Raw genomic sequence first — 26,294 nt, 5'->3', positions numbered from 1 at the left:
CGGTTCGACAGACAACATAGAGGCAGCCAGCCGCCGCCGCTACAAAGAGTTTATATTCGGACGGGGGGGTCGGTATGCCTACCGGTGGTAATTACCGTCTTATACCACGGTTGCTAAGGTGTATCACAATTGTCCGAGTATGGCAGGGGTATTCAGGGACTGGGGAAAAAGGGGGGCGTAGTGGTTTTCGATTCGCAAGTCCTCGGTATCTTACCGTGGATACGACTGAATGAGCCGCCGATCCGGCAAAAGTATTTGCATATGGGGGGACAACATTTGGGGAGCTTAGGTATGGTATCTCTTGCGGTCATCATCATACCCCTGAATCTTCATCCCGTCTACCATTAGTTCCTTACCTTACCTAACGACCGATAATGGAGATTTGCCATAACCCCTCTGTAGAATAAAGAAAAGTGATTCACGAACTTAATAGACACGATTTCATCAAAATATTCTATCATATATGATTATACCTCTTCAGTTATTTTCTTGATGATGAGCTAATAATACTACATACAAATGGGTATCAATATCGAAGCTTAATTAGGAATAATTCAAATCCGGTAATGGTATAAACTCATCAATGCCGCCTTACCCCCCCCCCCCCCCCCCCCTATATGTTCGACCGGCTATGCCACCCACACACCCGATTAAATCACGAACTAACTTTTTAACCCCAGACTCACGTTTTTACTCCTACTTAAATACGGGCCGTCCTTAGAAAACTCAAATCTATATTCCGATGACTAGCCCAGCCCGTCAGATGCGCAATAGCCTGGGCGTGCCCCGCATACAACCGCTCATAAAACCAGGTGGTGCGATTGTTAACACGCTTCACCTTGGCGGGCAGGTAGACGTGGACGTGCGTCGGCATGAAATGGCACGAGTCCTCTGCCGCGCCCGTGTTCTCCTGGAACTCGAAGCAGGCGTGCGGCAGGTCGCGGCCGGGTCGAACGGGAGACCGCGCAGATCGGTGCGCACGTTGTACCGGTTCAGTCCCTTACCGTGGACGACGGCATCCAGGACCCGCTTCCCCGCGTCCACGTATGCGCGGTCGCTCGGGGTCGGCCCGTTGGCGACGCGCTGCCCCGTGTGCAGACGCTCGGGGGCCCGGCGCTCAGGCATCCGCACCACGATCTTGGGCATGTAGACGGTTGGAGCCGGTGTGCCAAGCTCCCCCCGTCCGTGGTGCCATGTCCCGTCCGGCTTGAGGTCGACGGCGCACAGCTGCACTGTCACCCGAGGCACGATGTCCCCCGGCAGGTGGAATTCTTGGCTGACGATGTCTTGGATGCTGCGCCGCACGCGGGCGAGCTGGTCTTGCAGGTCGTTGGTTAGGACGTCCTCGGTCCAGGTCGGGTTTGCGCGGCGGGGCTCGAGGCGCGTGTGCGCGCGCTCGATGAAGTTGTCTACGAGGGCGGGGCCGACGTTTGGGTTGGGGGGCCGTGGTGCGCGACGGCGCGGGCTGGGGGGTGGAGGGGCGTATAGGGGTATGGATATGGGGTAGGGAGATGGGGGATACGGAACCGTGGGATAGGGTGTTGTTAGGTATGGAGGCATGGGGTATAGAGGTTGAGGCGGCATTGGCGGCATTGGTAGGGGCGTCGGGGGGTAGTTGTTAGGTCGACCCTGATAGCCGTGCTGGTGGTAGTAGTTGTTAGACGCCATGGAGCTTTCTTTATTTTTATGCTCTCGTGCTTGTTAGTCTACCGCCTTTGTCCTTTGTATGCCTCTAGTTAGGCCAGGTTAGGTACTTTGATTAATTAGTAGGGGGGTTTAGCTATGTACCTTTGTTGCTCCGCGGTTCAGAAACTCGGAATTGTTCAAATGGGCCAGAGAGGGTTAAATAGTCTACGTTTTCTTGTTCCGGAATAATAGACTTGTATGCTTCATGGTTGAATCATGGTGTTGTGGTGAATCAGGGCTCCAAGATTCAGAGCACAAGTTCATTGTTCGGTAGCCACTCGCCATTGTTGGTGTATTTCATTGTCACTAGTTGAGCTGTCTTTGTGTTCAAGACGATTTAGGGTGGAAAATTTTGGACTAAGAAGGTAAGAGGGAAATGAATCACTTTGTGTGAGATAGGTATTAAGTGTATGTATGTATGTATGTAGGTAGGTAGGTATGTATGTACGATTCACGATTCCACGGATGTCCCGAGCAAACTACTCACGCATGGACATGAAATTTAGGACTGTAGCAGCCGAGCCGGCGGCAGACCGAACTTAACCCATCAAAGTGCAGATTTCTACGTATTTTACTAGGCAGCAAGTGCATATTTAATATTTCTACTTCGTTCTCGATAAGGGGTGCCATAAATAAGATGGCATTTGTGACGAGAAGTCATCTGAATCCTTTTACCAAAATCGTACCTAGTTCTAATAACTTGCCTATTTCCCTAATAGATACTCATGACCATAATCTTATAGAACATGGTAGTTATTGTATGTATCTCGGAGGTGTTGGTACTGTCAACGACGATAGTCATTCAGACCTAGTACCTGAAGGTCGCATCGGGGCCATCCGGCGATACCATTTCTATAGCTTCTTCGCTACAACCTAATTACAAGGATATCTAAAATTATCAATAACCTTCTCCTTCCGAGGTTGCGCTGTACGAGCTGAACAAACAGCCTTATATCGTAAAGAGTTTAGACTGGTTGTTTTCTCTTCAGGGTTCACTACATAAACTTTTTATTCTCGAATTGTATAGAAATTGTATAATCATTCCTGTACTCTAATCCTAGCCCACATGACATTTATTTATGTATACCTTGAGCCCGTGTGTTGTTGGTAAGGGTAACCAGATCCTATTATTCGATGAGTTTCACCGGATTCTTAGGTGTATTAAACAGAGAGGCTGATTCAGTTGTACAACTCGGCATCACGAAGGATGTGTGAAATGGAATAACAAAAATCAGAACAAGGCAGAATTTGGAGGTTTCACTGAACCAACAGAGTAGTGTAACCACACCGTCCAGGCAGCAACATCAAGCGGCTGTGAGCTGTCAACTAATGTACCTTAACTCATGTATCACATTATGCAGGCCCTATAGTTATTTGTATTTAACTTATAAGACTGGTTTTTGTCGGACGTTTCATGTTTCACATAGTGACGAATGGTAATGGTGTAAGTTTCTCGGCTGTTAAACTATATAAGTCACGACCCATGTTGAGGTCCCCGACGAGGTGACCAGCTCCGTAAATCAGGCCTCCGTCACTGAGGCCTCACAAGTAACGAATAATAGTACGACGACAGGCCACCAGCGTAAGCGCTGTAGTCGAATTATACCGAATTAAATAGAAAAAGCAGTAAGAGGTAGGAAATAATTGTTGATTAAAGAGGGATTATTAGTTATAACTGTTTACCATGTTATCAGTTGCATAAGGCTAATTATTAACTTAACTAATAATATAAATATTAACATTAAACAATTCAATTATTTTATTTTATTTATGATAGAGACTTCTTGATATATTTATTTACTTAATTGACTTAAATAAGTTAACATTTAATTAGTAACCTGTTATAAATCTAAATAAATCCGAGACCATTTAGAATTCTGTCGCCATTATTAAAGTAGATTTATTATACACCCTAGTTATTCGTACACTTATTATTCCATCCATCAAGTCCCGTGAGCATGAAAAAAGGGGAACCCCGGGGATCTTCTAGGACAGTTAAGGCTTGATATTGCCCGTTCGAAAATGTGTAAGGCACATTAGTAGAACACTCATTAGCCGATCCCGAAAAGTGTCTTCGGCCCGGCAACAGGCGGCCAGAAAACAGACGAGTGGAGCAAGTGAATCGTTGGGTTGGGCTTATGTTTCTGATATTTATAACGCCATGTCTCACGATAAAGCTTTTTCCAGCGCTTATAAGTCCCAACCTCTTCTAACCTTTTCTTTTGGTTTCTTTTATTTTTCGGCTATTTCTCTCACTTCTAGTAGGCTTCGGCTGTTTATACGGTCACTTATCCTACAAGGATTTAACAAGTACTTACATTTGATAACTTCGCCACGATGAATAACAGGTTCATTAATCCACTTATTAACATCATAGGACCTTTTTCCATTTCTCGCTAAAAAATCATCTACTTCGTTTTATATTTAAAGACTACAATATTCGTCAAGTTAAAACAGAGAAATAGGTAACTATCATACTCCGAAGTGACTTTGATCGTACTATATTTAAACTGAAAGTTTTCATTTTCGATTGAACTTTTAATGGCTGCTACAATTGATGAGTTCTTATAAAAAGATAGACGGATGTAAAATAATAAACAAATATCTATAAACCCATCTCAATGAATAAATATTGGGCTATAACATTTCTTTGGCATACCTTACAGCAATATAGTCTACTAGTTTTGTTACGTTCCGGATAAATAGAATTCAAAATAACCATGACCATGTAAATCAAGTTTACATCTACCTCGTATTCTACATACATACCTAAAGCTACCCCTTTTACGCAAGTAAATTCCAATATCCCTTAACTTTCAATATTATCATTCCAACCTCTAACTCTACAAACATAACTCAACAATAAAGATCACTATTATGGAAGCATGTGAAAACCCCAAAGATAAATGAACTTAATAATTCTTTAGTTATATTAACAAAATTTTTTTTTTTTCATTCAATGATAGCTTCGAGTCTTCAGTCTGTATCCAGCTACCACCGCCACCCAAGACATATTTATCGGTAGCCGCTTCATAATAGCGCAACCAATCACCACCACAACGTTGCGACGCGACCCAACGGTGGGAAGGGAAAAAAAGGCAACAATGCCGTTGCGCATCAACACCCACCCCACTCCAGACCGGGGATATACCTATATATACACGAACCCATACTCCTCCTTCTTTGTCTAGTTTTTACTCTCTAATAGTTGGTACCTATGTATGTATGTAGGATCTCTAACATCTAGGTACCTTAGGTAGGTTTACTGTAAGGGGATAGATATATGTATGTACAGCTCATTTCTTGACCCTAACCCGAATACCCTTCGTCCCCTTCCACGGCAGCGAGAGGATCATCTCGCACGCGATATCGACGTCCTTGCGCGAGGTCTCGTACAGCTCCAACTCGTGCCGACGGAAGATAGTCGCGAGGCCGATGTAGATCTCCGCGTAGGCGAGGTACATGCCGACGCACATGCGGGTGCCCTTGCCGAAGCCGACCATGTAGTGGGTGAGCGGCTTGGTCTTGCCGTCGAGAGGAGGCAGGTAGCCTGCTTTTTCGAGCAGCTCCGGCTCCACCTTCGGGTCCCCGAGCCACCGCTCCGGCTTGAAGGTGTAGGGATCCGGGAATAACACCGTGTTGTGGTGCATCGTCCAGATGTCCATGCCTACCGGCACCCCGGGCGGGATCACGTAGTCGCGGTACGTCCAGGCGGCGGTCTTGTTGATGCGTGGCATGCGCTCGCTGACGGCACAGGCTAGACGGAGACCTTTGAGGAAGATGTTAGTAATGTTTCCATTTGGTTGGTAGTCGTTAATATGAGTTAACATGAGTATAACTTACTTTCGTTGACGATGGCAGTTAGGAATGTAAATGTTTCGAGCTCGAACCAATCGGGAATTTGATTGGGGTCAGGGATTCTCTCTTGAGCTCAGCTCGGAGGCGTCGCTCAACCTCAGGGTTGGCTAGGATGTGATAGCAGGCAACGCTCAAGGACCACTTGGTAGTATCAATTCCGGCGGCAATGGTAGAAATAGCCTCATCACGTAGTCTTTGGTAGGTTAACTCCTCAGGTGGTAATCGAGATGTGAGAATGTCGCGGTAAAGGGTAGGGAGAGGAGACTCCTTTGCTTCGGCGTTTCGGCCTCCGACCATATCGGCTACTTGGCTTCCAATTTCCTATTGTGGGAGTCAGTTTGAGTTCTCTTGGCCTAGATCTTGTAATGGGGCTGGTCCCGTAATGTGGTGCATAATGTCTTACCTCCTGAGCTTCGACGACAGACTTGATTGGCGGCACAATCGTCTTAACAAGCCATCCCGGTAATGCGGATACCAAGTATTGTATAGTGCTAAAATGCATGAAAGTGTGACTAGTGTATAGCAGATCCGACAGCCCTATCGCCAAGGAACTCTTGAAGTCAGGGGCATCGGTAAATAGCTTGGGTCGAGCAAAAGCCACTTCCATGATGACGTCGCTTGATAGAGATCCCCATACGGGAGAGGTTAACAACTTTTCCGGTACCAGCATATTCAGTAGAGAAACGACGAGAGATACGATCGACAACCATCTGGACTCGGTGGCCGTGGTCCCGTGATCTGGCACGACTATAGAAGGCGGCCATGGCACCACGGCGTTGACGATGCTTGCCGGCTTCGATGGTTCCGAAAGCAGCGAGCGGTGCGCCGATGCTACGGGCAAACATCTCGACCTTGTCGAACTGCTTGTTTGTCGCGTATACGACATCGAAGTATGCTGGGTCGTCCACATGGAGCTCAAACGGGTTTATCCGTACGATAGGACCTTAATTCCATAATTATTAGTGTCGTAATATCTTGATGTGTATAGGTTGACTTACCATATTTCTCATGCATCTGCTTGATCTTGAAGATATACTGCCCGCCACCCTTCTTGAAGATGTTATAGTAGATTTCATACCATGATGTGAGCGCGGCAAGCTTCGGACCGGGGAATTTAGCCAAGGGACTTAGGTATAAGCGGTAGATGACGAGGGATATCATATAACAAAACCAAGCGCTGAAGGTTGCGGCTAGTAAGGCGGTGCCATATTGCTGGAACAGCGAGATGACATCTCGGGTATTCCAGATGGCGATAGCCATTTTCTCTTCTCTAGTAAGTGAGCAAAATGAATATAATATTATAATATTATATAGTATTGCTATAACACAATGCTATGGCTTGGAATTTCATGTATACTATATGGGCGTCCTCGAGCATATTTATATATCACTTCTTCTGATTATATGACGACTCGAAACGGCGTTTTCGAAACGGCGTTTATGAAACTGCCATATCTAAAATCCGGCATGTCGGTACCACGAATCTCAAAGTGCTTACATCTCGCCAAAGTAAACTCGCGGTGAAGGCTGACCTCACCCATCGTGATGCAGTCAGCGTCGACATGGTTTATTCTACCAAATCCTCCGAATCCTTAAGCTGCGGGAGATCGTGTTAACGAACCAATGATCGGCATGTCAAACGGTCCAAATGCAAGCCACTGACGCCAAAGTACCTGATATGTGATACTATCCATCGTTGCTGGTCTTCTTTACCTTGTTCCTTAGAAGGGTCATCCCGGTTCCGAAAGACTATCTGAAGCTGACGCACATGGGGTAATCCGCACTTGGTCTTAGAGAAATTACCGTTTTCTCCCACCCGTCCCACCTGCGCCGTCCCCCGGCATCTTTCCGAAAAACGCTTGGACGATATAGCTATTAACCTTCATCATCCAATTGTCAGCGAGGTGGGGCGCTCGCACTTGAAACTTCCTTGATCGTTAAGGATCTTTTGTATCTTGTATGACGCTCGACAAGCACGAAAGCATCTCCGGGATTTGTGCCGGCAATAGTCATCCCGGAGTTGCTATTGGAAGTGCTAGTCTCTTGTGTGCATATACAATGTGCTACAAAGAAGCACCTAGTCAGTTTAAGGGTGTCTTAGATTAGAGTGCATTATACATCTCTCCATCTAGGCTGGTTATGTTTTCGTGATAGTATTCTAGGACGAATCGAGGCTGTAGATATCATCATAGACCGGGGATCCATGTTATCATTTATCTCCCTTCAGTAATACGTCAGCGCGGCCGGCCCCTTACGCCACCGGGTGTTGAAGTTGTAACCCCACATCCCCGGGACTAAAGCATGCGATCGATCAACAGGGCCGTGGCGGAGTACGAGGTATTTTGCTTTTTCCATATGCGGGAATCTCAAACTAGGCAAATCTCTTGTCTAAAATCCAGTATAGTGAGGCTTGGCCTAGAAGGTCTAAGCGGTTCGTGCGAAATTCGGTTAGCCAGTCATATTCGTCATCTTTTCGATCGTAAAAATCCATCGTAAGCACCTTTCCTATTAAGTTGATGAACGACAGTAAGGTCGGCAAAATGTCCTACATAGATAACAGGGAGCTTGCTTACTGTCAGTCAAGTGACACATTATTTTCGCAACAAGTTACAAGAATTAAGTAACTTAGATACTGAGATGTGCTTCATTGTATAAGTTACTATATATGGGTACGAGATTCGAGTCTTTTCGAACATTATGATCTCAGGAACTTGTTAGCGCTTGCTCTTTGACATGTTAGACGAAAAAGAGCCAACGTAAGGAGTGAGTCAAGAAAGAGTATACACTATCGAAACTGACTCATGCTTTAGCAGTTGTCCAACAAAAAAGTACCGTGTTAAGTGATAGTTTGGGTTCTTACTATCTATGTTATGCTGACTTGACATACCCGGTGGCACAGTACTAAGGATATGAAAAGTGATCAATAACTTGAGCTAACTTGGACTAACATGTTCAGGGATAGAACAGTATGCTGAAAGCTGGCTATTATAAAGAGCTATCCTTAGGAGTATTTGTTCAGGTCTGAAAGGAGTGTTTCCGAAAGGAGCAATAAACTCTACAAGGAGTATCGAACTCTCAAAGGAGTATAGTATATCTTACAAGAGAGTATTAAAGTCTGACAAGTCTATCTAACCGTCGATAGGATTATTAAAGTTTCGAAGGATTATTAAAGTTCGGAAGGATTAAGTCATTATTTGAAGTTTTATCAGATTGCCCCTTTTGAAATCGGAGGGTTTCCTATTGGTTCAAAAGGTCATGTCTTCCTTGAAGATCAACCGCCTAACGCCGGGTTGTCTTTTAATTGGTTTAAGGTAATTACCGCATCTTACATAATACTAACTTGATGGAGTTTACGGAGCTTCGTAGGATGACTATCCTAGTTACTATTTTAGTAACAGAGCTGAGGCTGAAGATACGATTCATACATACATGCTTATCACATTTTTATAGATGCAACGCAACCCAAATATGACATAATTTGGTAACCGAAAATATTATCATGACGCAAACCAACTTCGAAATGTTCTCGATTTCTACTTACCTTCCACTCACGAGAACATGTGCGTTGGTATGTAATGGAAATATTTTTTTTTTTGACTTCTCGCATCAATTAAGTACCTAAATATGAAGCTGCTTTACCCAACTACAAGATACGAATGTCGTAGGGTGTTTTGCAGTTTAAATACTCCGACTCCATCAGCCTATCCGGAGTTCTATGCGGCTGCCATTATCCTTGTCAGTAAAACGTAGCTAATCTGCCAAACCAACGCCCTAGTGATACATGCAGATGAATAGTAAAGTACCTATTAACAGTTCCTTCATCTTCTCATCTGCTGCAGTCTGCTGATCTCACTGTTGAATCTAAGCTTGAAGCCGTTGCAGAGAGCAAGCATGTGCGGATATTGAGATCCCATCATCTCAAACGCGTGGGGTACAACTTTTACGTCCCACATATTGATTCGCGAAGTCTTGCTTGCCTTAAAGCATAAATAGAAATATCCAGCACGTTTGGGATTGATGCAGAATAAGTAGATCGAGCGGTTCGGATTAGCATCCGAGTATGATGTCAACCATTTTTCTATGTTGGAATTAGTATAATTCAATTATAGGAAAGTATCGAGGAAACTTACCGGCATCTGCGACGCTACCCTTCTTGAACTTCTCGTGGCCCATCATTTCGTCGACTTTCTTTGCCATTGCTTTGACATGGTCCACGATCAGTTCGTCAAGATCCGTATACGTATATTTACCGCCAATACGAAGCGTCTTCCCAACTGAGAACTCGGTCTCTTTCTGTAGTTCAAGGACATCGATGTGCTGATAGACTCCATCTGCGACCTTCCAGGTGACCGTGAGATGATCGTTACCCTTTGAAGATGGTCGGATAACTACGTCGCCCGACGACTGAGAACCCAGAAACTCTTCTGCCTGTGTAGAGTTGAACGGCTTGAACAACGGATGCTTGATCACTCGCTGCGTGCGACCCGTTGTCTTATCCTTCTCTCGTAGTGCATCCTTATCGTCGTCTTCCAATCTAAAATCCCAAGTACCACGATCGTGGTCGTTATGTTTCTTGTAAGGTCGCCGAAGTGCGTCTTCACGCAAGGTGAGCTTCGCAAGGAATTCTTTACGGTTGAGATCCACAATCTTGGCTTGAACAGTCTGATTGACGTGGATAACATCCCTAATCGATACATTACTTCTGTGACTGAACCTCGTGGGATTCAATTCGGCCTTCAATACCGCAATCGAGCTTGGCAATAGCGAAATCGTCCTTGACCACCCGTAAATTAACCGAGATGATCATGCCTTCTGCCAGTGACTCCTTGGTTTCGCCCGTGAACATGACGAATACTTGGTCGGGAGTCAGCGGGCTAAAATTCCGACGGAGTTCTTCGTATGGTGCCTGTAATTCTGCCCTGATGGTTTCTAGAGTGGCCCGTTTCCGTTGGTTATAGTTCTTCTCTAGCTGTTCGGCATATTCTTCCAAAATAAGCTCGTTAACCTTCTCCTGCTCGTCCTCTCGGAAAAGCTTGCGGACTATCGCGCCGGCGCCGTTTTCGTCAGTCTCGGCTTTCACATCCTCTTCATCCAACTCGAGGGCGTCTGCTGCCATTTTGCGACCGAGTTCGTAATCTTCAGGATGAACACGTGTGTTATCTAGCGGCTCTGATGAGGGATTCGTAGCATCATATTCGATATAAAGGAAACTAGCGCAGTTATTCCAGACTCGAGGGCCAACCACTGGGAGCTTGTTGTTATCCGGGTCGCCAACAAGTTCGTCCCTTGAGTTTACAACACCACCGTTAGTGTTGATAGCTTTGATGACACTTGTGGCCTTGCGGGGACCTAGACCTGCGATGTACGGAAGTAGGTTGGCTGTATATGCATCACCAACAGCCTCGTTAACATCAACACCACAAAGATTTACCATGTCCACCATCGACGTCTCAAGATGTTTCAGTAACTTCTCTGGTGGAAGTAGATGTTGGCAAGGATTGAATAACAGAGAGGTAATATCCTTTCCGAGGGCTGCATACTCCTTCATAGGATTTTGAAGATATCTGGCTAGAGCGACACAGTACCGCGTGTTAGATGTCAATGTCGGGTGATCAGCCTGTGCCCGAGGGCTATCTTTGTAGAGCCTTGCGACTTCATCGTTAACAACTACGACCTCTAATAACTCGCTGCGGTAGTCGTCGGAATCCGGATCTGGGAATTCGGGTCCTGTAAGATTTTTCTCGTTTACTAGACTTTCCACATCACGAACTAATCGATGGGTATCGGTCGAGAAACCACTAACGCCAATTACGTCTGGTTTTCTACGTTCAACTAGTTCGACGAAGGCTTCGCGCTGCGATTCGTCGCGAGCAAGGTTTCCAAATTTGCCGTGCTCAATGACCCGTCCATCTTCTTCAACCCAGACCCAGAAAACAGGGTCTCGAGCTGGATCGCCCATGCCGTTTGACAAGGCGAGGACACGCGGGGTAGTACCCAATACCATGCCCTTTGGCTTGTAGGGAGCTTGATCAAGTCGCTTAGAGTATTCCTCGCGGCACAGCTTAAGGAGCTCTTCCTGGCATGCTGTTCGCAACGAGTCCTTGACTCCCTTGGCTATTACCCTCTCAAGCTTAGTGAATGCAATATCGAGGACCTTTTTACGTTCCTCGTTCCAAGCATCTGCAAGTTCGCTGTAGTTATCTGAAACAAATTCCGCCTGCAGCTGGCGCCGGAACTCTTTCTCGTTCTGGAGTCGGAGTCTGACCTCAATCAACCCTTCCTCTTCTGCCTTCATCATCTTTAAGAAGAGTTCTGGTCGACGTGCGAGGTCACTAATTGTCTGGTTGATAAGGTACTTTATCTCGTAATAAGGATGAGACTCATCAATCCTTCGAAGTCCCTTTTCCGTTCGAAAGCAGCTGATCTCACCCATCATGTAAAAATTCTGTCTGAAATGTTTTCGCATCCTCGGGCTCATGAATAGCTCCTCGGCATACATGTGCCTTGCCTGGTAGAGAACTTGGTCACCGGTAGGGAAATCGCTATCCGTGAGGCGATCCGCGAGATCGATTGGCAAGTTTTGCTCGTCGTCTGCGATTATTTTCTTACCTTCACGGAGAGCGTTCTGTGCTAGCCTGTCAGGAGAGATGCCGTAAGCCTTGACAAACTTGTAGGCATTACTTTTGCGGACGCGTTCGAAAACGGATGACTTTGCGCCAGGACGTTTAGTCCCCTTAACCACACCGTTCATGGCAGCGATGTCCTTTAGTTGCGAGGCGTATTGGAAGTTAATATAATCCTGTAGGTCTTGAAGCTCTTCCATCGTCACAGCTTGACTTAGCATTTCTGGGATCATATCGTCGTTCACCTGCGTGACTTCTCGTAGATTATCACAGGTCTTTTCAAGGACGCCGCGCTTCTCGTAAAGGGATCGGTACTTGATATCCAATTCAAGTATACGCCAGAGGTCGTCTTGCGTAAGAAGCTTCTCAGCGTTAACAATGTACTCTGGCGCTTCGGGGTCATCACGATGGTCGGGATTTCGAGTTTTCCGAGCATGGATGAGGTAGTCTTTGCGATGTTGAAAAACGTAGGGCACCTCAAGATCCTCAAGAACGAAATATTCAAGCACTTTACCGACGGCCTTCTGAAAAGGACTATGCAAGTCGCTAGACAGTTGCTTTTTTGGCCACATCAGATCGGCTATCCACTGAATTTCGTCCTTGAACTGTTCACCCTGAATATTGAGATGCTTGAAGGGTTTGCGGTCGAGCTGAAATCGTTCGGGTTCGTCTGTAAAACGAATGGCGTTATCTTCGTCGGTCAGAAGCTTCTCCGCCAATTGCGAGGGCTCAAACACATCCTTCAGTTCAAGAGTCTGCTCTTCTCTCTGACGCTCCTCTTCTTCCTCTTCTTCGTCTAAGGCCCATTGGTAGTCCTCTCCGTTTCCGAAGATAGCTTCCATGTCCTCAAGAGCGTCTTTATCCAGTCCAGCCCGGTCGACGATTCGTCCCGCTATGCCTTTATCTCGCGGACGAGCAACTTCCATATCCTCCATCTGGCGCATGCGTTCGTCCTCATCTTCAGGGAAATCCTCCTCAATAAAATCATCAAACTCGCCCGCGGTGGCGCGATGACTGGGTCGCGCGTATGGATGCTCATCGACAACCTCATCGTCTTCATCGGAGAACATATCGTCGAGGCCGCGTCGCTCATTTCCACGGGTATCATCATCACGGTGGCCACGCTTGAGTCTCTTAAATTTACCCTGTTTGTATAGGTTAGAATAAGACAGCTGTATCTTTATGTAGTGTATCATACCTGTGAAGGCTGCTTACGTTCCCATTCGGGAATGTTCTCGCCGATTAGATCAAGATCCTCTTCGTCTAATTGAGCTTCCTCTTCACGCTCCTGTCGGCGCTTGCGCTTTCTTCGTTTGCGCCGTTCGTCCTCATCTTCGACCATGTCTTCATCTTCATCTTCATCCTCGTCGACAATGAAGCCCTCACGGATCTGTTAAAACGTAGTTAGCTATCTGTAACTAACAGCTACTGTTCTAGCAGTAGACTGGATCAAGATTGTAGATTACCTTTCGTGCTTCCTCTTCGTCATCATCATCTTCATCCTCTTCGCTCGAATCATCCATTTCCTGGCCTCGATTTCGTGATCTTTGTTGAGTCTCGCCGGTCTCTTCGTCAAAGGATTCATCATCTTCTTCGTCATCGAGTTCGGCCTCGCGCCGAAATCAAGTCTCTCATTGAATTACTCATATTGACGGGTCCGCGGTAGGCGGTAGGCGGTGGAAAGGAGGTAAGCGCGGTTCTATGGTTTGAAAGGGTAGGAAATAGTTTGTACTAAATAAAGTTGATGGATTGGAATTGTAGGCAACTCAGAACCAAAAAGAATCGCGCTACTAATTCCAACCCGAAGTGTACAGATTTATGGGAAGGTAAGAAGGACGTAAAGGACGTAATTATTAGGGTGACCGAGCTCAAGTTAAACTCTTAAGCCTTGGGAAGCTAGAAATTTAGATCGCGTCGACCGCTAGCCTCGCGATTGGACAAAGTGCCTGAGCATCGGATTGGTCAAACTTTTAGGTGGAGACATGATAAGCCACACGAATCACGTGAGTAAATATTAATGAGGCTTGTGCTTTATCGATAAGACCTAACTTCCATATCTGCATGTACATAGGTACAAAGGTATGCATAAGTACCTAAGTACCCTACATATAATGATAGCCTCGATGAGAGATGCTCTTCTAGAAGGGCATCTAGAATAGGCTGCCCTTGAGGCTTATGACATTGAGGTGCTTTATTTAAAGCATACATCATAGCAAAATGGATTTAACTATAAACCTATGCTACCTAGGTCCTAGGTATGATATAGTGCACAAGTGCGTAAAAGAGGTTGCTTAAGACTACCAAGCCGACATCCTCACTTATTAAAATTGAGCTCACGTCACTTGCTCTCTATACGATGTCTTGAGACACAAGAAATCTGTATATAAAACATAGGTGCTGCAAAAATAAATAGCTAGGCGCTTTTAGATCGAGATATTCTACAGATATGTAATTTATGGCTCTGACTGATAAAGCCAAGAGACTATGGTATCGATTGAGGGCCGGCTGTCCAATCACAGCTGTCATTCGATATGATGCACCAAAATGGTCAAGACCGTGACACCTAACGAGTAGGGGCCATAGCCGAATCTGGAGCTGTCAGGGGTAGATGGACATGTGCCAGACTAGGAGGATGCATCAGCCCCCAAAATCTTGTGTATGGAGTAGATGAGAAGGATACGAATGGAGGGGGACTTTTTTAGGTGAATATATTTTGATCATAGCATGATATGTAGTGTAGGTGAGGTATGTGAAGATACCTACCCTACCTACCTATGTTATACTAAAGGAAAAAGGGGGTGGCAAGAGTCTTTTGGGTGTAAGGTTTAGGCTACATTAGGCAGTAGGTCAGGCTTTACGGCTGACTAGAGCTGCTCTAAAATACCTACCTAACGAATATATTATATTATATCCGTAACTTGAGCTATCGATTTTAGTAACGCACTCCATAAGATGATTCCCATTTTGTTAAATAAATCCATTATCAATGCTACTTATGGCTACTTATGGCATTTTATGTATGTAGATTAGGCACCTTTATATATAATGTGGGTAGAATAAGATGCATGTGGCCGCTCACTGCAGGTGGTGGTCTGGTCGTACATGATGCCATCAGGTATTGTTGGGTACATACATCCTTACATGAGCGAGGTCGAGCCCCGCGGTCCCCGCTAACCCCTTATTCTAGGTATTTAATACTTACTTCTTGTACTAATTCATAGCTAACTATGTAAGTAGTATCTACACAAGACCCTTTATTAGTGGAAATAAACGCCTCTAACCATAATCAACTTCAATAAGAACCACTATCCCTCTCGAAGTCTTCCACTTATATTACATCTGTAGACGCTTTGAACCAAGCATGACGATGTGGTTTCAAATATCAAAATCCCCTACATAACATGATTGATCCGTTGTGGTGTGCTCTTATTACCCCTTTGTGCTAAACACAAACACATAATGCTTCTAAAGTCCATCCACTCAAGACACTTATCTAGCTTGATTCCTACTCTTGTCTTCTCTGGTGATCGCCTACATAGGACGGTTTTCAATATTACCTGCAGCTTTTCTCCTATATGCGGTTATAGCTAAAGACCAATCAGCTTCGTTTTTTGGTAAGTCTCAACTGCATATGGAATTTTATTGATTTTTCTGTATGCAAACCTAGTTCAACTGCAACTAACAACTAAACCTGTGTTAGATATAGTTAATCTCTTCTCATTGTTGTCTATTAGGGCCATAGCATACAAGACAAATTTTTACAGCTTACAATTTTCGATTCATCTAAACGAAGTAAGTATCCTCGTTTCTTTGTTTTTCTGTATGATATCAAGAAATATCCGTCATATTGGGCTCCCTCTTATCCACATACACCGACATATCAATTCCACTCATCATGATTCCACTTTGACACATAACCTACATGCATGTACCGAAAACTCAAGAATTATAACTACCTGTTAGTTATACAACTTGAGTTGATAGGTTTGTTCTTAGCAATTACATTATCATGGCCTGTTAAAATTGCCACCAGCTGTACTTTATCTGAGTGGATTTCGCTCTTCACAATATCTACCATCCAATTTTTGGATATCCCCCTTCTCGATGCCCAACAAAAGACTAAACAAGTTCTACCATACGCCGACATCACCTTACCTTAGTTGGTATATGTATTATTAGATCTACCTACTACTACTACTACTACATACAATACAAGGTACTAAGTAGGTACTTCGAATACCTAGCACTTAATTCTTTTTGGTCGGTAGGATCGGTAAAATCGGCCGGGTCCCACTAGAACTTAGTACTTTAGGTATCCTGTTATCCTAGCCCGGGCACCACTTACCTACATGTACTTGATAACACTATAATACTACCACTAATACCACTACTACCGCTGCACCGCTGCACCGCTATTACTACCTCTCTTACATGCGTCTTCGTACTTCCCCCTACGCAGCTGCATCTTCCTGCACACTTCCCCTTCCACAACGCCTAACCATTTAATTTGCTGACTCGAAATACTTATTGTCAGTCTTCAAGCTGCTACGTACCCTAGGACCCTTTATCGGTGCATTGCACAACAGTGCAGACAGGGTTGTACAACTGACACCGTCGCTACTCCTGAAAAAAAGAAAAATACGAGAGTTTCTCCGTCAGATCTTAATCCAATTTCCAACTTCGATATTTTCGGGGTCCGTGTGAGGGGCAGAAATATACGCGCTACACATAGACGCCGCGTATTAGTTCGAAATAAATCCAATACCCGGGCGTTTGCCGGTGGACATGCAAATTGCTTAGCCATTTGCGATCCGCGCCGGTTCGAAATAATCTTCTTAATCGGTCTTGCATAACGTGCAAGTTCCCGCTTCTCGAATCTTAAACATCACCAAGTACCCTCGGGTTTATACATCATGACCGACGCATTTGCCCCGCGCTCTATGAAGCGCAAGAACGTCAAAGGCTTAGCATTAACCCCCGCCCCCCGAAGCAACCTGCGGCATCGAACAATGACAATCAGTCCGGTTGGGGCTTTGGCGGATCGAGAGCCGATGAGGTAGGCCAAGAAGCACAGCTCGAGATTGGAATTGAGTTTAATCTGGACCTTCGACAAGAGGATATCGAGATTGTGAAAGAGCTTGGTTCGGGAAATGGAGGTACCGTCAGTAAAGTGAAGCATTTACCTACTGGAACTACAATGGCTCGAAAGGTAAACATCTTCATTAATATAATCCGGAATGCGGATACTAATCATGGCCGACGTTAGGTAATTCATGTCGAAGCTAAAAAAGAACTCAGGAAGCGAATTGTGCGCGAGCTACAAATCATGCACGGTTGCCACTCCGATTACATCGTGACTTTCTACGGCGCTTTCCTAAACGAACATAACGATGTCTCATTATGTGTATGGAATATATGGATGTTGGGTAAGTGGGATACATATAAAAAGAGTCCGAAAGTGTTACATAGACCTAACCGGGCGTCTACAGATCTCTCGACAGAGTCTCGCGCCATTTTGGACCGATTCGTGTGTAGACGTGCTTGGTAAAATTGCAGAGGCGACTCTGGGTGGTTTAACCTATCTATACTCGAAACTACACATCATGCATCGAGACATTAAGCCCTCTAACATCCTCGTGAATTCTCGGGGTCACATCAAGCTCTGCGATTTTGGTGTATCAGGAGAACTAGTCAACTCTATCGCCGATACATTCGTGGGTACTTCGACTTACATGGCCCCGGAGCGAATCCAGGGCGAGAAGTACACGGTCAAGTCGGACGTATGGAGTTTTGGTCTGAGTATAATGGAGTTAGCTATTGGCAAATTCCCATTTGCGAGTGAACAACTATCAGATGACGATGGGGCGCCGGCCGGTATCTTGGATCTCCTCCAACAAATTGTTCACGAGCCCGCCCCAAAACTTCCAAAAAGCGACGCATTCCCGTCAATATTAGAAGATATGGTTCAAAAATGCTTGTCAAAAATACCAGATGAGCGGCCGACACCTCAGGAGTTATGGGTAAGCAACACTCGAAACAAAGTATATCGAATGTCTATACTAATCTTATATAGGACCGAGATCCATTTGTTCAAGCAGCTAAGCGGACACCGGTGGATTTGAGAGCATGGGCTGTCGGACTTATGGAGAAAGACAACCGTAAATCGCATTTGGTTCCTCAACTTTCGCCAGCTACTCGGGACCTCTTACGATCAAGCGAGTCCCCTACCTTCCAAAATGACGGCAATGCCGCTTAACACCAACTTCCGGCGAGATCCCCATCGTGGGCGCCATTGCTTCGCCGAGAGATCACGGCCACTCGCAGAACCGATCACCTACAAGAAACGGCGTGGGAAGCCTTGGGCGGTCTTCCGGTTCCGCTGTGCATCCAGGATTGGGGCAACGAGCCGCAACGTCCGGGTCAATACCTAAGATTACAACTGCAGATCTCTCGCAGCCGGCCAGTGCTAGTATGGGAACATCATTCACACTACCAGTTAGACCTGCACCACCTGGTGGGCCGTTGCCACCCCCTCCCCCAAGGAAAGAGACTCCGGATGAACTACGGAAAGAGAATAGACGGCAAGCAACATTCATTCCTCCGTCGAACGGGAGCTATGGAAGTGCCGGGTATTCATCACGATAAAATCAGTGGTATCATATCTACCATTATAACCGCTTTGTCATGCTATGTAGGCCATCTATGGTTCGGCTTCGGAGTGCGGAGCAACATAGCCGTCAAGCGTCCGTATTCGCCCAGCATAACTGTGTATTGACATCAACAACCCCTCATACACAAAAACATTACATCTCGGGTACGCCTCCCGGCATGCCCCTTAGCGAAAGAGACTATCTCGGACATTTTAGGGAGAGGTATACGAAAGCGAAAAGAAACGATCTCGAAGGGGGAAGCTATAAATCGTCAACTACTTGGTGTAGTTAACGATTCTGTTGAGTGAAGTGTGTGGCCATTAGTACAAATGCGACAAGATATCATGGTAGTTTTGACCTTTGAATTATGCGTGATTGATAACATTTAGCCAACATATTTGATACCGAATTATGAATCATATTTATATTTTATTTTCAGAATTATCTCACACGATGGTAAGTAGCAAGTTAAGGTAATAGCTAAAGGGAAGTTTGTCGCCCAATGAGTCGCGTTCATACATCCATGATATTCTATAAATAGCCTATATTCGGACACTGTGGTAAGATCATCTTGTGACATTTGAGGCTATTCACACCGTCGTTTATAAACCCCAAGCTAGGGGTCCTGATGTATTTCCCTGCCCACAAAGCCGTAGTCTAGCACTTGAACCAAGTCGTCCAGCCGTTCAATCACTAGGTCAGTGTGTTCATGGTCAGCCAGATGGCTATTCACATCATTAACAAGCAACACCGTAGCAGCACCGGCACGTCGCCCAGCCGTCATATCATCGATGGAGTCGCCCACCATGATCAATCCCGACGCATCACCCACCTCACTCAACTCCCCACCGTCACGCCCCACCGCACCCTCCTTCTCCCGCGCACTACTACCAGCACTCTCCTCCTCCAGCACCGCCCTCACCTTACCCTCATCCCCCGGCCCCTCCACAGCCCGCACGAGCCCCCAGCTCCGCGCTATATACAGCAGGCCCGCGGGATCCGGCTTCGGCGGGCGGAAGTCGCGCGTGACGACCGGGTGGAAGACATGGCCGGCCAGAAATTTGCTGAGCAGATGCGAGACGGGCGTCTCGAAGTTGCGCGTGCAGATCCCCTTGCGGATGTTCCGCGAGTCCAGGTACGCCATTAGCTCGGCTAGTCCCGGCTGCGCGACTTGGGCCGTCATGGACTGCCGCTCGATGGCGCGGATGGATTCCATGGCGGTTTCTTGCTGGGAGGTTGTGGGGAGCGAGTATATGTGCTCGAGGATGTCGATGTGCTTGGGGATTTGCAGGGCGGCGCGCATTTCGGAGAACATGTGGTTTTGGGGGAGGCTGGAGGGTTGTTAGTGGGATCTCGTTTATAGGGGTTGTGGGATGGGTGTGTATGTGTTGTGAGATATTCTTCTTGTTGGCCCAATCAAGGTCATAGGCTTATATATCGACTTATATGTTTAAGAATTCTGCTTCTTGAGACTTAATAGTCATGAGGGTTTCATAATAGTAGATTTTCTTATGTGAAAATGTAAGGATCATGAGTCTGGATGTTCTCACTGCTAGCTCCATGGATATGGTTGAGATGTACTTTCTCCTGACTTTCATTTTACAAATGTGTATAGTATGTGCTAAGTTTATTCATATTGATCACTCACCAGAGAGTCCCGTCAACATCGAATATCACTCCGTGTAACTTGGGCAAGTCATGATGCTGGCCAGCTACAAGCTCCGTAAGAGGAGCAAACCGTCTCGAACGTGGCAGATATTGGGTCATCGTGCTGAAGCATAACCTCTTATACATGGAAAATTATTGTTATATATTGTTCCAAATAGATATAAAATCCAATTGGAAGTTGTTAAGGATAAGTATTCTATCTATATATAAATGTCATAGTATTTAAGGTAATTGCTAGTTTATGTTTATTTAGGTTAGTTACGGCATTTCCTTCTGACGTATAAACGGTACTTGGCAGCATGTACACCGTTTTAGCTGTATGTACATACCTGTGTGGCTCGTGCAGCACGGTCTATTAGCGCCATCGCAAACGTAAACGAGCTCGAGTCCAGGGCGGTTAACCGTCTTCTGGACACCTAAGCCCGTTAAGCCGTACCTCCGTCAAACATTCAACCGTGAATAGTCGCTCAACCCGTAATTCTTACTATACACATATTATAACAGGTTGATTTATAGAACGCGCATCACCGAATCTTGAACAACTTAGAATTACCTAGGACAGACATACTTAAAGTCAGGACAAAATGGCTGACGAGGAGAAAGCCAAGGCCGAGAAGCTTGCTGCGGCAAAGAAGAAGGTATGAGTTGATACTGTACACGAGAGCCTCACTTGATAGCCAATTAGATACTAAAACCAAAGTTCTACAGCTCGAACAGAGGAAGAAGCAGATGGCTAAGAAAGGAGGGGCTTCAAAACAACAAGACAAAGAAAAGGATAAAGAAGAACATACTACTACCGAATCGAAGTCCGAAACAACTCTCGTAGATGGGCCTGCTGTTGAAGATGCACCTGCAGAGCCACTTGGTTCTCCTACGACACCCAGCGCAACCTCGTTATCTCACCAGTCCAAACTTCGATCTTCGTCATTCCGCCAAGGCACGGTATCACCTACCGGATTTCCATTGAGTCCCGAAGGCGAGACGGCGCCTGATATATACCGAAAGCAAGTAGCGCGCATAGATGACTTAGAGAAAGAAAACAAGAGGCTCGCAAAAGAGGCCGGCGACGCGGAAAAGCGATGGCAGAAAGCCGAAGAAGAGCTCGCTGATCTGCGGGAAGCCGATCGCGATGGTTCGGATAGCCAAGTCGAGAAGCTGGTACGGAAATATTCTTATATTCATTCATCTCGTCTATATTGTTTATATCGCAAGCTAACTTATTATACTTGTAGAAATCAGAGATCGCCGCCCTCCAACGTCAGAACTCGCAGCTCCAATCTGCCGCTTCGAAGCGTCATGGCTCGTCGCCTTCTATTTCCATGTCCTCTCCCCCGGCGGAACTACAAGCCCAGCTTGCCTCAAAATCCTCCACCATAGAAACCATGGAGCTAGAGATCTCTCGCCTACGCGCCCAAGCTGAACGACAAGCTTCCGCGGGTGGTACCGACCGCGAACAAATCACAGCTCTGGAAGAGAAGCTAGCACGTTCCGAGCAGGCTGCTATGAAGGCGCAGCGTGAGCTCGCCGACCTCAAACGGAATCTAGAACGCACAACTGAGCGCGTCGTAAAGGAAGGCAGCGAGCGTACGAGTGCAGAGACAAAACTGCGTACTCTCGAGCATGAAGTCGAAGATTTGAAGGGAGAAAAAGCAGAGCTTGAGAAGAAGGTAGATGCGCTAGAAAAGAAGGTCACAGCTCTAGGCACCTTACACAAAGAAAACGACAGCCGGTCGCAGGCCTTACGCAAAGACAAGGAACGCGCGGAGAAGGAGGCGCAAGATGCTAAGTCCAAGATCGAGAAGCTAGAGTCCGAGAATGCGCGTCTACGCAAGAAGGACGCTGCGGAAGGTGGTGGTGATGATGACGGAGTCGATGAGCTAGAAGACGAGGAACGCCAGCGCATGGAGAAGAAGATCCGCGACCTCGAGAGCGAAGTCTACGACCTGCGCCGCGGAATCTGGCACCAGCGACGCAAAGAAATGGAGCACGGCCCCGACGACCCCGCCCTATTAAGTCCCAGCGGCGGGGGCTTCACGAACATCGACTTAGGTGGGGCGGGTGCGGCGCGCAAGGCCGGGAACAGGGGCATTGGTGATTTCTTCGCGAGCGGTATCAATGCTTTAACGGGTGGTACTCCGGCCGACGAAAAAGCCGATAACGAGGGGTTCCTAGATGACGACGCCGACATGGAGTTCGACGAGGAGGCATTCTTAAAGGCGCAGCAGGAAGATGCCAAGAGGAGGCTTGAGCGAGTGCGAGAACTTAAGCGTGGGTTGAAGAATTGGGAGGGGTGGAGGCTGGATCTTGTGGATTCTAGAAGAGGTAGTGGGGGATATGGTGCTGGTGAGGTTTTTGAGGTTTGAGTGGAGGGTTTGGTTTAGGGATTAGGACTTGCTGTATGGAGAGGGACTACGTATGAAGGGTGAAGGGTGAAAGGTGAAGGGAACGCAATATGAATGCGAGATACGCTGTATGACCAAAGGCGAGGCTAACGATCTCGTAGCTATAAGCAATGAAGAGTATGCTTGATTATAGGCTTGAGGTCTACAGAGCAATTTATTTTAAGATGCTTAACAAGTGCAACGTAGAAAGAATTAAGCCCCTATTATCCCCTTGGCTGGCATAAGACAGCAACTCCATAATTTTCAGTATCAATACATACGGATTGGCTAGAAAAGAAAGAAACGCTCGTGCGGTACTGAATCGACCAATAATATTTGTGGGTTGCGGTTTTAGAGACTAATCATAAGGCCTTTTCCTATTATGTTAATGAATGACGTTAAGCCTTATGTACTAATACTGAAAGTTATGGAGTTGCTGTCTTATGCCAGCCAAGGGGATAGACGCTTTTAAGTGTTGATCCATAAAATCTTTTCAACAGAGATCAAGATTATAAGGTATTATCATATATTCTATACAATGGTATCATATCCTCTTATACATAATTCTCACTCCGTATACTTCCTTTTTCTCTTCCCACGATAGATTACAGATACACGCACTCTAAATGGCATTACAACATTAGGTAGGTAGGTAGGTAATTACTGGTCGAATTCTCCAGCGTAAAGGAGATCTCGGGGGTTCATCTGTTCCCAGACGGACCGCAGGTTGAGCTCTTCCTCGCGGCGAGCCACCGCGGTTCCGTTCCCTGCTAGTTCCTTGTCGGCCTCCTCGCGGGCAAGTTGCACTGTTGCCTTGTTGTTAGCATACCGACGACAGTACATTCATTACAAGCTCCGAGCGAGGATAGGATAAACGGGAATATTAAGGGTGGAGGGGAAAAAAAAACTTACCATGTAGGTAGACAGCAGTTCGCTTTCCCGTGAAAAGCGCGTGCGGCACGTTCGTCACGTTGTCCGAGTTGGCGTCGCCGATGGCGTATACGCCGGGGATATTCGTCGCCAGACCCTTGGCGTTGTCGGCGGAGAGACGGCCGCCGTACAGCGTGACGCCGAGCTTCTCGCCGACGTCGGAGCGCTGCTCGTCGGGGAAGCTGGTGAAGAAGGCGGCTCGCTCGACGGATTCGCCTTCCGTGAAGTCGACGCTGAATAAGTCGTACTCGGGGGCTGTCGGCAGACTGGGGTCCGCGGGCGGATCGCCGCCGTCGCGGAGGCGGTTGATGCGCGCGATGGTCCGGTTCTCGACCGTTACGTTGTGGATCTGTAGGTACTTCTCCCAGTTCGGGAAGCTCTTCTCGGTGGCGGCGCGCGCTTCTGGTGTGTCGGTGCCGTTCACGAAGGCGATGATGTCCGAGTTCAGCGTCGAGATCTCGCGTACTAAACCCGGGGCGTCCTCTAGCGGGCCTAGGAGGCCGAGGGACTGGTCTGCGTGCTCGTGTCCGTCGCACCACGGGCACCAGAAGATGCCCTTGCCCCAGTTCTCCAGCAGGCCCGGGGTATCGGGTATGAGGTCGTGAAGGCCAGTCGCGAGGATGATTTTCTTGGCGCTCACGGTGCCGTCGGTGCCGTTGAGGAAAGTCGTTGCGACGCTGAACTCTGTGTTGTTGTTCAGCGGCTCGATGTTGGTGACTGTGCCGTTGACCGCCGATACAGTTTCGTATTTAGAGATCTGCTGGCGAGCGGCCCAGCGGTAGTACGCTGGTGTGACTCCTATTCCGATGTCAGTCTTACGAGAAACTAACGAGGTTATCACTGGTCATGCGACTGTAACTTACCGTCGAAGCCGATGACGTCGTGCATGTGTCTCGTTGGTCCATTGCGATACTCTCCCGAGTCGATCAACAGGACATTCCTGCGTACTCGAGCGAGACCGCTCAAAGCACTTAGACCTGATGGACCACCCCGATTATAATAGCATCGTAAATCGGGCCATCGCGAGGCTTAAGAGACGTAGCTCCAGCAAGCGAGAGCAGCGGCAGAGCGCTTAAAGCAAATATATTCTTCATGGTTGCTTGATATCGCTAATAGTTGACGCCTTGAACTCCTTAAAACCTAGCCTACCGAACCGTAAGAAACTAATAGGAATAACCTCTTCTTCTCTACCAAAGCGAAGGAGGAAGGCAATGGGAATGCCCGGCTTTTATAGGCAACTAATAGAACCTTTTTCGTATAAATATGTATAGGCGGGTAGACAAAAACAAGTTGAACGTGCCCCCTGGCAGATGATCCCTACCGTATATTCCTATAAATGGTAAGACAGGGCAAGTTTAGGTCACTTGGCGGATCACGACATTTCGCGTTTTCCGTAACGACGAATACATAGGTAAGTCCAGTCCATGGTTAAGTTAAGCCCAGACTTCATTCAGCCCGGCATCGAAAGTGCATCAATCGCCCCAAATTAACTCCAGCTATTTTATTTTATGCTACGCTGCATTACGCCGATCTAAGCATCATAAGGTTACGTTAGTATCCATTCCACTTTGAATACTACATACGAGGCATACAAGGTGAGGCACGCACGCTCTAGACAGGAAAGAGACAGAACCATTGCCATTTGACGTGTGGAAAACCTCATCAACACGAGAACGAGAAATCTTGTCGATACGTACGTATTTTGAGATGTGATGAAAAGACGGGTAGTCACATTTTGCTTTGCGCCATACCAAGCCAAAATTACATGTTTATATGTTTGTTACATATTGTGCTGAGATGACGAGTTCTAATAATATTTGAGTGAGGATCGTCACGACTATTGGTGATGTTTTGCTTTGGTAAAGAGATCAAGTACAATATTTACCTACAATAATAATTGCCAAGATTTAAGATTTATTTAAGGTTAAAAGGCGTAAATAAACTGGATGCGCTATGCGGACCTAGCCGTCTTAGGTAGCGCTAGGTGCATTCTTCAAGTACCTAAGGTACCTTTTTACTTAATCCACCAATAAAAAGGAACGTGCACAACTCACAACTGAACCATCTTAATATGTATTTCAGCTGTTTGTATCACTGCCCGTCCAAGACCTTTTTAAATGCCGGTGACCGGAACACACGGAACTATCGATCAACTGACGCCTATCACTAACAGTATTATCGAGTCCTACTTTTCACACACGAACACTATTTAATTTCAGATACTCGGTGTACGGGAGAGTGCATATAAATTTCAATAGTTGGAACCCCGGAAAATCGCATCGCGCTACGCCGCAGGTCTAAATATAATACGTACTAGACCGGTCTTAGGCTCTTCTCGGTCAACAAGTGATTCCTTTTCACTTCCAAACGTGCCCGAGAAGGCAGGTAAAAGCTTCGCGAATAATAGGATCGGATTGCACAATAGTTTCATTTCATTTCCTAATTCAAAGTTATATTTCTGTCTTTCGAACAAACCCTTATTTTTCAATCTTTTTTCC

At 46.4% G+C, this 26,294-nt stretch overlaps 7 protein-coding genes across 7 annotated transcripts; 2 read left to right on the top strand and 5 right to left on the bottom strand.

Moving 5' to 3' along the window:
• Nucleotides 1–834: 834 nt before the first annotated feature.
• Nucleotides 835–1,593, bottom strand: GL218_05813 (uncharacterized protein; the record flags this gene model as incomplete). Its single annotated transcript, XM_033582504.1, has 1 exon — nucleotides 835–1,593. One exon carries the CDS (start codon nucleotides 1,591–1,593, stop codon nucleotides 835–837), a length of 759 nt encoding a protein of 252 aa, XP_033434272.1.
• A 3,389-nt stretch (nucleotides 1,594–4,982) lies between these two features.
• On the bottom strand, nucleotides 4,983–6,804 carry GL218_05812 (Trichodiene oxygenase; the record flags this gene model as incomplete). The annotated part of the gene is made up of 5 exons (XM_033582503.1): nucleotides 4,983–5,455; nucleotides 5,577–5,865; nucleotides 5,948–6,144; nucleotides 6,209–6,487; nucleotides 6,543–6,804. The coding sequence occupies 5 exons, from the start codon at nucleotides 6,802–6,804 to the stop codon at nucleotides 4,983–4,985; spliced, it is 1,500 nt and encodes a 499-aa protein (XP_033434271.1).
• Nucleotides 6,805–9,362: 2,558 nt separating this feature from the next.
• GL218_05811 (Transcription elongation factor SPT6) lies at nucleotides 9,363–13,690 on the bottom strand (the record flags this gene model as incomplete). Its single annotated transcript, XM_033582502.1, has 5 exons — nucleotides 9,363–9,622; nucleotides 9,675–10,206; nucleotides 10,259–13,312; nucleotides 13,366–13,557; nucleotides 13,634–13,690. 5 exons carry the CDS (start codon nucleotides 13,688–13,690, stop codon nucleotides 9,363–9,365), a joined length of 4,095 nt encoding a protein of 1,364 aa, XP_033434270.1.
• Nucleotides 13,691–16,093: 2,403 nt separating this feature from the next.
• GL218_05810 (Dual specificity protein kinase FUZ7) lies at nucleotides 16,094–18,423 on the top strand (the record flags this gene model as incomplete). The annotated part of the gene is made up of 5 exons (XM_033582501.1): nucleotides 16,094–16,125; nucleotides 17,061–17,376; nucleotides 17,434–17,593; nucleotides 17,637–18,187; nucleotides 18,241–18,423. The coding sequence occupies 5 exons, from the start codon at nucleotides 16,094–16,096 to the stop codon at nucleotides 18,421–18,423; spliced, it is 1,242 nt and encodes a 413-aa protein (XP_033434269.1).
• A 1,010-nt stretch (nucleotides 18,424–19,433) lies between these two features.
• On the bottom strand, nucleotides 19,434–20,584 carry GL218_05809 (uncharacterized protein; the record flags this gene model as incomplete). Its single annotated transcript, XM_033582500.1, has 2 exons — nucleotides 19,434–20,148; nucleotides 20,466–20,584. 2 exons carry the CDS (start codon nucleotides 20,582–20,584, stop codon nucleotides 19,434–19,436), a joined length of 834 nt encoding a protein of 277 aa, XP_033434647.1.
• Nucleotides 20,585–21,069: 485 nt separating this feature from the next.
• GL218_05808 (uncharacterized protein) lies at nucleotides 21,070–22,848 on the top strand (the record flags this gene model as incomplete). Its single annotated transcript, XM_033582499.1, has 3 exons — nucleotides 21,070–21,123; nucleotides 21,194–21,643; nucleotides 21,718–22,848. 3 exons carry the CDS (start codon nucleotides 21,070–21,072, stop codon nucleotides 22,846–22,848), a joined length of 1,635 nt encoding a protein of 544 aa, XP_033434648.1.
• A 678-nt stretch (nucleotides 22,849–23,526) lies between these two features.
• Nucleotides 23,527–25,459, bottom strand: GL218_05807 (putative sulphydryl oxidase protein; the record flags this gene model as incomplete). The annotated part of the gene is made up of 4 exons (XM_033582498.1): nucleotides 23,527–23,672; nucleotides 23,779–24,594; nucleotides 24,660–24,773; nucleotides 25,405–25,459. 4 exons carry the CDS (start codon nucleotides 25,457–25,459, stop codon nucleotides 23,527–23,529), a joined length of 1,131 nt encoding a protein of 376 aa, XP_033434637.1.
• Nucleotides 25,460–26,294: the final 835 nt, after the last annotated feature.

This window comes from Daldinia childiae, assembly GCF_008694065.1.
Source record: "Daldinia childiae strain JS-1345 chromosome Unknown Scaffold5, whole genome shotgun sequence".
Lineage (NCBI taxonomy): Eukaryota > Fungi > Ascomycota > Sordariomycetes > Xylariales > Hypoxylaceae > Daldinia > Daldinia childiae.
This window is presented reverse-complemented; position numbering and strand designations above follow the sequence as displayed.